The 14,290-nt window shown below is 35.6% G+C and overlaps 1 protein-coding gene across 1 annotated transcript in view; it reads right to left on the reverse strand.

Annotated features, from left to right (window-relative positions):
- Nucleotides 1–1,452: 1,452 nt before the first annotated feature.
- LARS2 (leucyl-tRNA synthetase 2, mitochondrial) overlaps nt 1,453–14,290 on the reverse strand; it is an 80,670-nt gene continuing 67,832 nt past the window's right edge. Inside the window, exons 20-21 of the mRNA XM_083377251.1 lie at nt 7,994–8,121; nt 1,453–3,099 (exon numbers count right to left, since the gene is read on the reverse strand). Coding sequence (XP_083233377.1) covers nt 2,920–3,099; nt 7,994–8,121 — 308 coding nt within the window. The 3' untranslated portion in view covers nt 1,453–2,919. The remainder of the gene's footprint in view (nt 3,100–7,993; nt 8,122–14,290) is intronic.

Below are 14,290 nucleotides of genomic sequence, written 5' to 3' on the forward strand. Positions count from 1 at the left end.
CGAGCTAGTTCGGATGATCCTCCCAGGGACGGTAGGTTAAAGTCGCCCAAGACCATGAGTTTTGGGAATTCAACCACCAACCCTGAGAGGACCTCGAGTAGCTTGGGCAGGGCTGCCGCTGCACGATTAGGTGGTAGGTACGCCAGCAGCAGGCCCAACTGCGCTCCCGGGCCGCATCTCAGAAGGAGAGACTCACACCCGACTATCTGAGGGACGGTGGTCTCTCGCGGGCTAAGGGATTCCCTGATGATAACTGCCACTCCCCCGCCCCTCCCATGTGCCCGAGGCTGGTGCAGCACCTGGAAACCTGGTGGGCAGAGGTCAACCAGAGGAACACCACCCTCTGGGCCCAGCCAGGTTTCCGTGATGCAAGCCAGGTCCGCGTGCTCGCTCTCTAGTTCCATTGATTTATCAACAGCAGTGTTTCTCAGTCTTGGAACCTTCAAGATGTCCAGATTGCAACTCTCAGAATTCCTCAGATAAACTGTCTGCATTATTAGAAAACTATAATCTTTATCTGTGAAGTATTAATGAAAGCAAAGAGAGGGTTTATGGGGCTGAAACAAAAATAAGTCTGGTTTATTGACCAAGTAACAGCTGCATATTTGAGACTATTAACAAGCAATATAAAAATGAACCCCTAATGGCCTGATTCAATAGGAGCCTTGAAGTTTCACTTCTTTTCCTGCCAGAGATTTAGCCTATTTGAGCCCAAGCAATTCCCTCTATCCACATGGGTAATGAGGAACCAAAAGAGGGTCTAGGGCCGTCCTTAAATGAAGGACTGGACTGTTTAGTGAGGATGGTTTTATTCTTAGTGAGGGAAATTTTGTGTTAAATTTTGTGTTAAACTGCCTTTGGCACTTCTTTCTAAATCATGTTTTTAGTATCCTGGAGAATTGCCCATCGTTTTGCTATTGCAGCTGGATTGGTTGCACTGTCATCTAATTGCACACACTATTAATCTAGCTTCTTGTTCTTAACTTTTGACTTTTAATTTCTAGATATCGTTATTCAGAACAAAGTTTACTAGACATAACCTGTGGGGATGGAGAATTCAGTTAAAGAGTTTGCAGACTAATGTCAATATGGAAAATGGAACTAATTATAGTTTATGTAATCTGTATTTTGCAAATAATAATTGGTGCTGTGATTCATTCCCTTTTTTCTTTTTTTTTGGAATCTTTGTCTGAAAAATTGTTAAGCCAATTGTTAAGCCTGTTGTTGTTCGTCTAATATACCCATCCATAACAGATTTCAGGAACAGTAAATGCAGCTAATTCCCAGGATGTCTTTGAAGGCTGGACTAGTTGTAGATTTTATATGCTTTTCATACAAAGAAATTTATGAAGTGATAATATTGCTTCATCTTTCCTTTTTTTATACACACACAACTAGAACAGACTTTGCACGTAGAAAATCCATTAGCAAAATAAGTATGATCCACCAGAAACTTCTTTATTGCAGGCTTCATTGAAATGAAATGGCAACTTTGCAGGAACACTACTGTTCTTGCATAAGTTTTATTTATTTCAGTAGAACTGAATTAAAACATGGATTGTGCTAATTGTTTTTGCAAACATTTTGGGACAAAATATATTTTGACTGATCATCAGTGTAAAAATATTGATTTGCTTTTGAAAAAGTAATTGAAATTCTTTCCTGATGTATAACAAGCCATACAATTTCAGAAAGCTGTACAATTACCATTGAAGTCTACTGTGTTTTTTAAATCACCAACTAGCAATAATTTATTCTTTTGTAGAGGGTGGAGAAGTAAACTTGCATCCAAAATTACAGAATGGAATTTTAAAGGCTTACGTTTAAAATAGCAGAAAAGGAGAATCAACATAGTCTGCAAACCTATTAATTTTTTCTATAAATTCTATAATTTTTTTGTAATGTAATTTTTAGACAACACAGTATGAAATATATGATAAGATTTTCTCTTGGTGCATATATATGTGTGTGTGTGTGTGTGTGTGTGTGTGTGTATGTATATGTATGTATGTGTGTGTATGTATGTATATATATTTCTTGGGATGGTGAGCTGAACTGCAATTTTTTCCTTATATGAAAGTTTTCTTGATCACAGCTTATTATTTAATTTAGTACTAACATTTACATATAGTTGTCATAGGTAGCTCTACAAAAGTCATTAAAATTAACTTTTTTCCAAGTGGAACCTTAGAAAGCAATTTGTCTACCATTTTTCAATACATGTACCTTTGAAATAAGCATGTATGACTGCAAATCCTATAATTTCTAATTGTATTATATGATTTAACATTACAATTAAAACTTTTTGATGTTTGAACATTGGGTTGCTTATTATTTTTCTCAGGCGGAAGGAGAGAAATTGATAGGGAGAATAGAGATTCATGGAACCCTTACACTTGGAAATATTCTTAGATAACTGTCACAATAGAAAACTGCTAACATAGGTATCATAATTAAGAGCTGAAATTATTTGAAATGTAAGCATTATATGTATCCATGATAGTTCAAAAACAATCATGAGCTAATCACAAATGCAGGCTCATTCATTCATTTTAATGATCCTTTCATAGCATAAATAGGTCCAATTGTTCTCCTTATCTTAACAGATAAAAATTCAATTGTGATGTTGAATGAAACCAGATTTTAAGTGACAAAGCAGAATTATGGAATTTTTGCCATATTTAATTTCATTTTAATTTTGGCTTCCATGATTTACTTTTACATTGTATTTAGGGATGAATGTCTGCAATACAAGATTATATATGATCTATAGAGATTACTAAGAGAAATTATTAACTTTTGAAACTGTTGAATGAAGTCATTTGGCCTCCTTTTTTGATCTTTCCTGAAATAAGGATATCTTTATCCTTATTTCTGCCACAGTCATAGTTACACAGACAATTCTAGGAAAATATCTTCTTAATCCTGGATGAGGAAGTTGATGAGGGCAGTTCGAGGAGATAAGAAAAACTTTGTAATTGTTCTTCCTTGAAGGTATTCACTTCCTAGTTCACTTTGAACAACCAGTTCACGAACTACTTCTGCATCTCGAGATACATGTTGGGGTACTTTAACTTTACCACAGAGTTTATTGTTGATCTGAAGAGAAAGAAATAAACAGGTGAAAACTGAAGAAAGCATCTAAAATTTCTTACTTTTGTTTTAGCTTCAGTCAATTTATACAAGTTTGTAATAGATAATCCTCAATTAATGACCCTAATTGGGATTGAAATTTCCACTATTGAGCAAAGTATAGTTAGGTAAAAAGTGTGTGTGTGTGTGTGTGTGTGTGTGTGTGTGTGTATGTGTGAGAGAGAGGGGGGAGGGAGGGAGGGAGGGAGAGAGAGAGAGGGAGGGAGGGAGAGATATCATGAATTCAAGTGGTGCTGGTTCATTTGTTAGGCAAGGATTACGCTGTTGCTTGGCAAGGACCTCACATCCTCCTCCATGCGTGAAATGCTGGTTCTGTCCTGCTGCCTCCTTTCCATCTAGGCCCAGTGAGCTCTCTTCAGCATAAAAGATTCCGCCACCCTGCCACATTTGCCTTCACTTCAATTTCTCCACCTTCATATCTCCCCCACCCTATCCGTCCCCTTGGATGTCCTACACTCCACTGCCACTGCATACCCCTGCCCTCCTGATTTTTACCATTTTCTTCCTCCCGCTACTGTCCAAGGATCTAGACATTGGGGGAGGACATATATAACTCTGGGATGTGAGCACAGCAAGGCAGAAGTACCTTATCTGCCAAATAGTCTGGGAATGGAGTAGGCAGTAGCCAGCGAAGGAAAGGTAGTAGTATAGGTGGTGCTTCACACAGCACCTAAATTTCGTGCCAACAATGGTAAAACTTCAAGATAATTATTAGCTGGGGGTGGCAGTGGTAAATTGTGGCCACAGAATGCAGGGCAACTAAGACAGCAGGGATAGGATGGGAATAGGTGGGTGAGGGAATTGAAGCACATGCTGTAATTGTGAATGTGGGCTGATTCCTTAGCTTTTGAATTTTGATTCCATGACCACAGAGTTGCTGGAATAACTTCAACAAGCAGTCATAAGTACTATTTGTTCAGCACTGTCATAATTTTGAACAGTGATTGAATGAATGGTCATTAAGTCAGGACTATCTGTACTGTGAAGCACAAAATATTTTTGTAACAGTTCAAATACTGCTACTGAAAACATAGAATCTGTTACTGCTAGTTTATTTATCACAAATATGTCACACACACAAACACACACGTGAATGCACACACATACACAAATCAAAGAGGCTCCTGACTAGAAGATATATATCCATGGCTGGAGGAGTGGCTTCCAGAAACTCTTAATTAAAAAAAGACCCTGTCTATTTAATTTTTATCTTATAAAATGAAGGATAATAAATATTCTTTTATAATATGAGTTTGTATACTTATTTTCAGAGTATTTTAGTCTCGTTTCATACTATAAAATTACTTTTTGAAAAAGGCCTATTGTAGCCAACACACAGCCTTGCAATAAAATCTGGAGCTACAGTCAGATAGATGTATCTTTCATTATGTCTACTGCACAAAATTCAAAATTTGTGGCAACCTTTATTATGTTATTCCAACAGGTACTTTTGGCTAAATATGAGCAGGGATAGAATGGCATCAAATGGAAATAATGGAATATGTTATGCCAACCCAGACCAAATTACAATTGTCTAGGAAAGCAACATGTAATTAGCCTGGAATACTGAGACAAATAGTGAGCTGTAGCTTAGAATACCAATTCTCTTTTGGAACCTTATTAAAACAATATTTGGATTTTCTTATTTGTCATGTGAATATTATGTCTAACTTTTGTGTATGATACCAAAAATGGCAATTTAGTACCAGATCCCATTGCCCATTCATAAAATGGAGAGGTGTGAAAATCTGTGTCACTATATTGCCTTCTAGTTTCTATTAAACAGGGGGGACAGGTGGAATGCAAAGGGAGGAAATGGGATACCAAGAAGCCTTTCATGAACTGTGAAAGCCTGCCAGCCACCAAGGTCACCATTGCAGATGCTTGATGGAGAAATGGACTGTTCTCATAACAAAAAGTGGTACCATTGGACAATGTGAACATCTGGAGGGTGGGGACAGGGAATCTACTGTTTTCGTACAGGAAAAGCCAGAGCTGGTTTTGCTTCTTCAGTTCCAAAATGGTGACTCAATAAAGTTTACTTTTTGAGACTCAAGTGCCTTAAAGGTCCCTTCTTTTGGGTTCGTTAGTCAGTTGACAACTGTACTACTTCAAATATTACAACTCCCAGTATTTCATTTGCTGCCTATCTAGGAATAACACTTGTGCCAAATGGGAACTCTGTATAAAGATAGTCCTCACTTACCCATTCAATAACTATTCAGCACGGCAGCAGTACTGAATGAGTGGTAGTTATAATTGGTGCTGAATCATGTGATTATGATTTGGGCATCTGGCAACAGGCTCACACTTAATGCTTGAAGCACGGTCACATGATTGCCATTTGAAAATCTTCCCAGCTGGAAAAATTAATAGGTGATTGAGGAGTGACCCCAATGGCATCCTATAAGTGAAGAACTAGTGGAACAAACTCTCTTCCGTCCCTGTAACAGATTGAAATAACCAACAGTGAATTGGTTCTATTATAGTGAGGAAGGAAAGTTTGTCTCAGCAGTTGATCACCAATCTACTCCAAATATCAAAACTATTTCCCCTCAAAACAAAATGTTGGATGCTCCATGATAATTATCTAATGGATTAAGACGGTCCTTTCAACAATCATAACTCTTTCAAAGCTGTAAGATGATGCTGACAATTTCACAGAACAGGAAAACTAGCAGAAGATAATCTAGAGCACACCCTGAGCACTTCCTTAGTGTTCGCAGGCCAATGCTTTGAGATTTCTCACATGAAGTGTGACTGTAGCAAATCTGAGTGACTTCGTTAGCAAAGAGCTGTACAAACTGTTCACAGCATCCAATGATGATGCCTCTTTAAGAAGGAGTGAAATACACTAAACAGAGCTTCTGGACAAGTCTATTGCCAGATACTTTGCCTCCCACATCAACACAGTGTAGGCTCAAGTATCTGTGCTTGGATGACTTTGTGTTTTTTTTCTTTCTTCAGTAGTGCTCCAGGTATCATTTCTGCCATTTCATTCCCTGGAGGGTCTCAGTAAACCAAGATGCCAGTCAAGATTGACACTTAGAAAAAAACAACAACAGTTCCAGGGCAATAGAGTCCAGCACCTGACTTATCATTGTTGCCAATAGTCCATCAGGCACCAGACTGAACTGCCTGCCACAGATCTGAGAAACTCCTGAAGTCCCTTCAAGAAGCTAACAACTATCTGCGTTCCCATGATATTTCAATGAAAATACTAGGTCAAATAACTAGATAAATACCAGATAAGGAAAACCAAGATTTCTCAGCCTTTTACGGGTTCGAAGCAAGGAACCAGTCAATTTCGGTTACTTTTCAATTTAATTTCTTCCCCATTTCTTAACTGAAATATATGCATCTCAGTTGTATGAAGAATACAACTGAGATGCACATACAACTGAATATTCCAGGCCACACCTGGAATACTGCATCCAATTTTGGTCACCACGATGTAAAAAAGATGTCGAGACTCTAGAAAGGGTACAGAGAAGAACAACAAAGATGATTGGGGGACTGGACGTTAAAACATACAGGGAACGGTTGCTGGAATTGGGTATGTGTAGTTTAATGAAGAGAAGGGTGAGGGGCGACATAATAGCAGTGTCCCAATATCTCAGGGGCTGCCACAAAGAAGAGGGAGTCAAGCTATTCTCCAAAGCACCTGAAAGCAGGACAAGAAGCAATGGATGGAAACTAGTCAAGGAGAGAAGCAACCTAGAACTAAGGAGAAACTTCCTGACCATTAGAACAATTAACCAGTGGAACAACCTGCCTCCAGAAGTGGTGAATGCTCCAAAACTGGAAGCTTTTAAGAAGAGGACTGGACAGCCATTTGCCTGAAATGGTATAGGGTTTCCTGCCTGAGCAGGGGGTTGGACTAGATGACCTCCAAGGTCCCTTCCAACTACTACTACTACTACTACTATTACTACTTCTACTGCTACTACATTATTATTATTATTATTATTATTATTATTATTATTATTATTATTATTATTATTATTATTATTATTTTAATTATAAAAATATTTATGAGAATCAGCTAATATACTGTTGTATCAGGCATACTTTAGAATTCCCCTGTGTAGAAGGTATGTAAATATAAAGGGCAGATCTATGTTTCTACATGCTTGAATGTTTACTTATCTCCATCACATTTGACATATTTCTTGTAAACAGACATAACAAAAATTAATGATTAAAAACATGCATTTTCTGAAGGGACAGAAAAATTAAGCACAAATTGTGCAGGCATACATAAGTATATTCTATATCTATCTGAGTAAGAAACTATTTGTAAAGGAAACCTCACTGATTATTACAGTTTTCTTTCTACACCTTGCTTTACATGTCTGTGCTATTGACCTTCTACATGATATCCCCAAACAGCTCCTAAAATCATCAAAATGTCTTCCAAAAATGATTTGGAAAGCTTACAATAAAAGAGAAAGCATCAGCATTACGAATTTGCATTGAAACACTGTCCTAAACCTATTACTTCAGGGAGTTCCTTTTTCATATAAATGCAACTTAAAAACAATAACATGCAGTGGCCAGAAAACAATAATAAATACTCAGTTCTTTAAGGCAATGTATTTTTAAGCACTTCTCATTTTCCTGAGCTTTATAGGAAACATATATTTGGGGAGGTAACCAGTGGTCTCTATTCCAAATTGTCTGCTTAACTGTAACAATTTGGCAGCACTAAGTGTTCCAAGACAATGAGCAACAAGGCATACATCCACATACTTCCCCAGTTAATATGAGGTGGTGAGTATTCAAGAATATTTACACATATCTTGTTGGTCACTCTTGAAATAAAAATACATTTACTCACCAGTACTGACACTTCTACTATGTCTGGTAGTTGAAAATATTCAGGATCTACCGTGGGCCAAGGCTGCTGCAGTATATCTTTGTCCCAATGATGATTAGTACAGAGTTTGTTTGGAACATGTGACAGTCCTGAAATGCAATATCAATAGATTACTTATATTTAGGAAAACATTTTTATATTTTGAAATAATAAAAAATACTTGTAGCTCGGGTTTTAGATTTTGGCAGTGATTTGCTCTCCAAACTTGTTTCAATTTAGTTTCTGAACATTTCGTTAGCAGACTAGATAACATCGCCAGCAGGATCTTCTTGACCTATTTTCCTTAGCTTATAAATGTCTTACATGCCAGGGTGATCAGTTGGCTGTGTGATTGGTTGGTCGTTTGGAGATATATTTAAATTCTGAGCAGCTAATTGATTCTCTTGTTGACTGATAGTTCAAATGGTCTGGTTTTGAACTACCAATCAACAGGAGAACCAACCAGCTCCTCAGAATTTAAATATAGCTCCAAATGAACTACCAATCATATGACCAACTGATCAGTCTGGCATATTTATAAGCTAAGGAAAATAAGACAAGAAAATCCTGCTGGTGATTTTACCTAGTCTGGTAATAAAACATTCAGAAACTAAATTGAAACAAGCTTGGAGAACAAAGCACTGGCAAAAACATTTTTATAGATTGTTTAATTAAGTTTTACAGATGCTAGAGTGAAAATGCTGGTAGTTTGTTTTATACTGACGAGCTAATAGACCAAAAACTGAACATTCAAAGAATTTGAGATTACATCTAGAGAGGGAAGTGAAAATATATATAATCATTTTACTATTAGAAAATCATGCATTTAGCTGAAAAAAAGGGTGATGGCTCTGTGTTTTAAAAACAAAAAAGGATTATAAAACATAACCACTAGATTTGATCCTAGAATTTAATAAAATATGCATTCCTAAATTTACTTTCTCAGAGATTAATTAGATGGCATAAAATGAGACAAACTGCTATTTGGGGCTCTCAAGAAAGAGTGAGACCAAAAATGTCGACCTTTTTTGCTTTTTAAAACAAGTTTTGGAATACTTGACAGATTAAAAAATGATTGTCTTAAACTTTGCAGAAGCTTATGATATGCATAGCACTTAAAAGAACTCAAAATCAAGCTTCCGGTTTTGCGCAGTGGCACAGCAGCCGAGGGATCACAGGGATCCACACCCTATGGCTGATTTTTTTTTCTGTTTGGGGATCCTAAATGGGCCTAAACTCACCCTGGAGAGGCAATAAAGGAGGGGTGCCCTGCTGACTGTGGGGAGATGGCGGTTGATCTGGTCATCCAGGGAAAGCCCTCCAGAAACCAGCAGAAGAAAGGCTAGCTTCACTCCAGAGTCTAGCCCAAGCTACAAGCATCTGAAGCCCAAAAGCACAATTTTAAGCTGACTGTAAGCAAAGTGATTGGAACTGGGTAAGAACTTTGATTTTCTCTCTTCTACTTGATAATTGATTTGCTGGGGAAAAAAACCAAGAAGCAAAAAGCCTCTGAAAGTGAGAAGGAGGGAGATTTTTGCCCCACCCTCCTACAGATGGAAGTGGCAAATTAAACTTTTTATGGGGGACAGAAATATATTGAAATGAAATTAATATAAGACCTAAACCTGGACAAGTTTGAAATTGGTGGAATTTGTTAAGATTTTCTTTTTAAATCATGAAAACAGAAAAAAGCTATTGTTTATTTTGAAAACTGAAAAACGAACTGGTGATGACATCTAGTGGTGGATGAAAATATACAACAGTAGTTGCTCCAATATAGGAACTGGCAAAGAAAAGATAATTTGGTTTGGTGACCTTCAATGTCTTAATAACAGAGAACAGCTATGACAAAAAAGAAAACATTTTGGGCTATCAACAAAGTAAGAATTATAAACCTTATGAAAAATATTGACCTTTCTGCATTATAAATACCTACTCAATTGTGACTCTACAGTTGTTTGCAGAGAAAGAAAATCCTGATTTTTGGCTATCATGGAAAATCAGAGATCTGCAGAAAGAATATACCAAGAAAAAACAAATACTTTCCAAGAGGAGATGTATGCTATGTTGCAACTAATTCAAACAACATTGATCTCAAATCATGAGGGAATTAAAAATAACATTGAAAATATAAATGAATACATCTTTAATTTAACTTTACAACAAAAAAACCTCTCAAAAAATAAAAATAGAGAGTAAGCAGATAAAACAGACAACTGAACATAAACCGAGGAGAGAGATTTAAAGATGTAACCTAATAATAGATGGAAGTATGACTTAACCTAGGTGGAAAAAAAATTGCAGGAAATATTGGATATGGAAAAGATAACTTATAACTTATTTCTAAGACCAAAAAATAAGTCTGAGGACAAGAAAACAGATTTGACAAAATGGATTACAGAGCTGTCAGGAGAACTATGAGAACTTGACAGACAAAAAATGATAAGAGAAATTAAGAGAGAAAGAAAGGAAAAGATTTTCAATGAATACGAAGGGGCGAAACCTTCCCATAAAAGTATCATACTTGATTTGCCTTTTATACTTACAACAACATCTACAAGACTATGGGAAGACTTTCTGGTCCAGCGGAGCATACTGATATCTAAAGATTAAACACCTGTTTGAATATGGTTAAATAAATAGAAAAAATCTGGATATAAATGAATTTAAGAGGGATGGGCCCCTCAAGTAACATAGTATTTTTTAATGAGGACCCAGATTGTTGGGGGCAATTAAGCTGACTTTGTAATAATGCCGCTTGGGGTGTATGTGAAAGCCCTACTAAGCAGGCATATACATAGAATAAAGGCTACTGCTAAGCTTGTAAGCCGCCCTGAGTCTTCGGAGAAGGGCGGGATATAAATGGAATTAAAATAAAATAAAAATAAATAATGATATGAGAAATATGAAAATGTTGGGATGGTTTATATGAGGGATATGCCTCAGATCTTAAGGGTAATTGATTTTGAGAAAATTTCAATTGATAAGAATACTTTGAGTAGATTTAAAAGATTAGATGATTGGATTTATTAGATGGCATACTTAAAAGATTAAATATTTGTTTGAATATGGTTAAAAAGAATAGAAAAATTCTGGATATAAATGTATTTTAGCTTAAGAGGGACATGTTTCTCAAGTAGTATACTATTTCCTTTTTCTTCTTCTCTTTTTTGTTTTTCTTTTAAGATATGAGAAATGTAAAATTGTTGGGATGGCTTGTATGAGGAAAAAGATTTAAATACTTGTGCAATTAACTCTGAGGAAATCTTAACTGGTAAGAATGTTTTGAACATTGCGGGGAAAACAAATCTAAATAAGAACTCTGAAAAGGATTTATGACAAGGTAATTAAGATGATCAATTAGAAAAGAAGCTTTATATTGATGTGGTTGTTATTTGTAGAAATACTACAAAAATGTTTATATTCAATTGTTATCAAAATACTAAGAATGTACTAACTCAAGATTGATAAAAGCAAATATTATTGGAAGAAGAGAAAATCAAGCTACTATGTGGATTATGGAATTAAAGAAATTGTTGTTTTTAAATATAAGCCCAGACAACACACTGTTTACCAAATATTAAGCTGATTATATTAAAAAATTAATAAAATATATTTCCTTAAGCTTCTACAAGGCTTAAAGCATTAATTTTACTACTTCACCCCAACCCTAACAAAGATTCTAAAATTTTAGTCCCACCCCTTACAGCACCACTATCGGTACTACTTGTGGCCCCAGGCTAAGAAAAAGAGAAAGTGGAGAACCTAGGCTTAAAATAATATAGAATATACAGGAATGAGCAACACATTCGTTGTTAAATCACAATTCTAGTGAATACTGTTAGCAGTGGGGAAGAAACTGCAATGCAAAAACATCTGGAATAGTACAAGGGTCTCCCCACTTGTACATAAAGAACTGTATAAAATAAGTATTTTGCCAATAATACTAAGCAGGTGGTACTCTCAAATAAGGACTGTAACCTGGACAAGTTAACAACTCAATTAATGTTTTATTGAAATCAACTCCCTGTCACTGGTTTATTCCAAAATTCAACAAAAAAGAATTATCATTTGAAGACAGCCAATCCTTTCCTCCTTAAAACAACAATAAATGTCCCATTATGTGCAAACTATACCTATAACATGGTCAGTTAGTGCAAAAAGTTGTTTTTATAGTAGAAGTGTTGAATCATGCAGCCATGTGTGAAATCATTTTAAAATTAATTAAAGAATGTAAGTAAGGATTTTGGAGTGACGATTCATTTTCCTGCTGGCTCCTTTTTCTTAGATCATGTTCATTTAAAAATAAACACAGTCCTTATATAATGCTCACATGGACAAAACAACAGCAACAACAAAAAACATAACAAATGCTGCTCCTTGTCTCCTACCTAAACAGGATTTTTCATTCTCTTAAAAGCCCTTCTTTTTAAAAACAAAAAAACAAATCAATGATATGCTGAAATAATCACAAGACACATAAAAATAAATATGTGATGTTGTATCTTTCCCAGTAATACTGTCTCGTGCTTCAGCCATCCATCTGGCAAAAATTTGGAACAATGACTACAGATGGGAGGCTGGTTTAGGAGAAGTAGAGTTTAGAGCAAATTGCGTACAAACAATCTGCGATTTACGATGACAATTGAACCCAAAATTTCTGTTTCCAAACAAGGCAGTTGGTAAGTGAGTTTTGTCTCATTCTGCAACTTTTCTTGCCACAATTATTAAGTGGATCAGGCTTTCCCACTGACTTTACTTGTCAGAAAGTTGCAAAAGGGGATCCCATGACCCTAGGATACTGGAACCATCATAAATACCATTTGTCAAGCATCCGAAATTTGATCACATTACTGTGGGGATGCTTCAACAATCATTAAGTGTGAAAAACAGTCAGAAGTCACTTTTTTCATTACCACTGTAACTTCAAACAGTAACTAAATGAATAACCATTCATTAAATCAAGAACTACGTGTATCTTTTCATTAATAAGGCTTATTAGGTTGAATGTCCAGGATGGATGCAGAGAATTGCCTTTACACCTATTCTCTGATCGGGGCACTCAGGCTAGGTTTACTCTTTCATATTCAGACTGTCTAATAACTGTAATCCAGAAGGAAAGATTAAAAGCTTGTGTCTTTTCTCCCCTTCTTTTTTATTATTATTTTATAGTACAGGTAATAGAAGGGAAAAGATTAAGGATAACCAGCTGGAATATTAGCAAAGCTGATGAAATGAGAAGGGGGAATCCCACGTTAGGACACCCCTTTGTGTCCCCAGAGGAGGGAATTCAAACAATTCCATGCTGATATGCCTTTAATGATGGAAGAACAATGCTATTTGCCTATATTATCAAAAAAGTACTTTACATATAAAGTATTTCAGTAATACAAAAAAATATTTCTTGTTAATTACTTTAACCTTTTAATTTAAAAAGTATATTTTTCAATTTCATATTTTTATATACATCTTGATTATAAACAAACATAATTCAGATGTGGAATATTGTAGTTATAGTTTATAAATGAATTATATGAGAATTAAAAAAAAAGTATAATCAACTTCCAGAACATTCTAACAAAATATAGGTTAAATGAAATGGAAAAAGTCTGATAGAAATTAATCTAAGACTACAAATGATATAACTGTGTTCAAATCATCCTCAGGAGGTTTATCTGATTTGTTGTGGGAATGTAAACCCACTAGGAATAGACTGAATCCCCAATTTCAGATTTGTTTTCTCCCAATGAACAATTCCTCCATTTTATCTGGATTAGACCTCACATCTAGATAGCTACAGTCTTCCTGGTATCCATTGGTAAAGAATAAAAAAGCACAATAACATCACCCAATCCCCAAACCTGAGGTTGTTTTACTTTGCTTTATTTATATCTGCCTGATATTCAGAATCCTGAAAACATTGCACAGACCAATTAAAAGTAAAAGTCCTGTTGGGACTAAATTTTCAAAGTGCAGAAATGATTAAAATTAATCCCTGTAAAATAATACTCCATGTTAGGCAAATGCTTCAAAGGATAACTTGCTTAATGGTACTGAATGCTGTAAAAGTGCAGTTGAATCCATGGGAACAAAAAAAATTTCTGCAAAGGTCATTCAGTGAATCAACAAAAGCTGGCTTTTACTTCAAGTCTGCTTTTTTTTAAAAAAATACAGTAAATAGTGTTAGATATATCAGAATGTTTTTCAAATTCAAGCTCTCAAGAAGGAAATGTATTTCCACATCCTGTTCACCATTACCAATTGTCAAATTATCAGTCT

This window comes from Vipera ursinii, assembly GCF_947247035.1.
Source record: "Vipera ursinii genome assembly, chromosome: Z".
Taxonomy (NCBI): Eukaryota; Metazoa; Chordata; class Lepidosauria; order Squamata; family Viperidae; genus Vipera; species Vipera ursinii.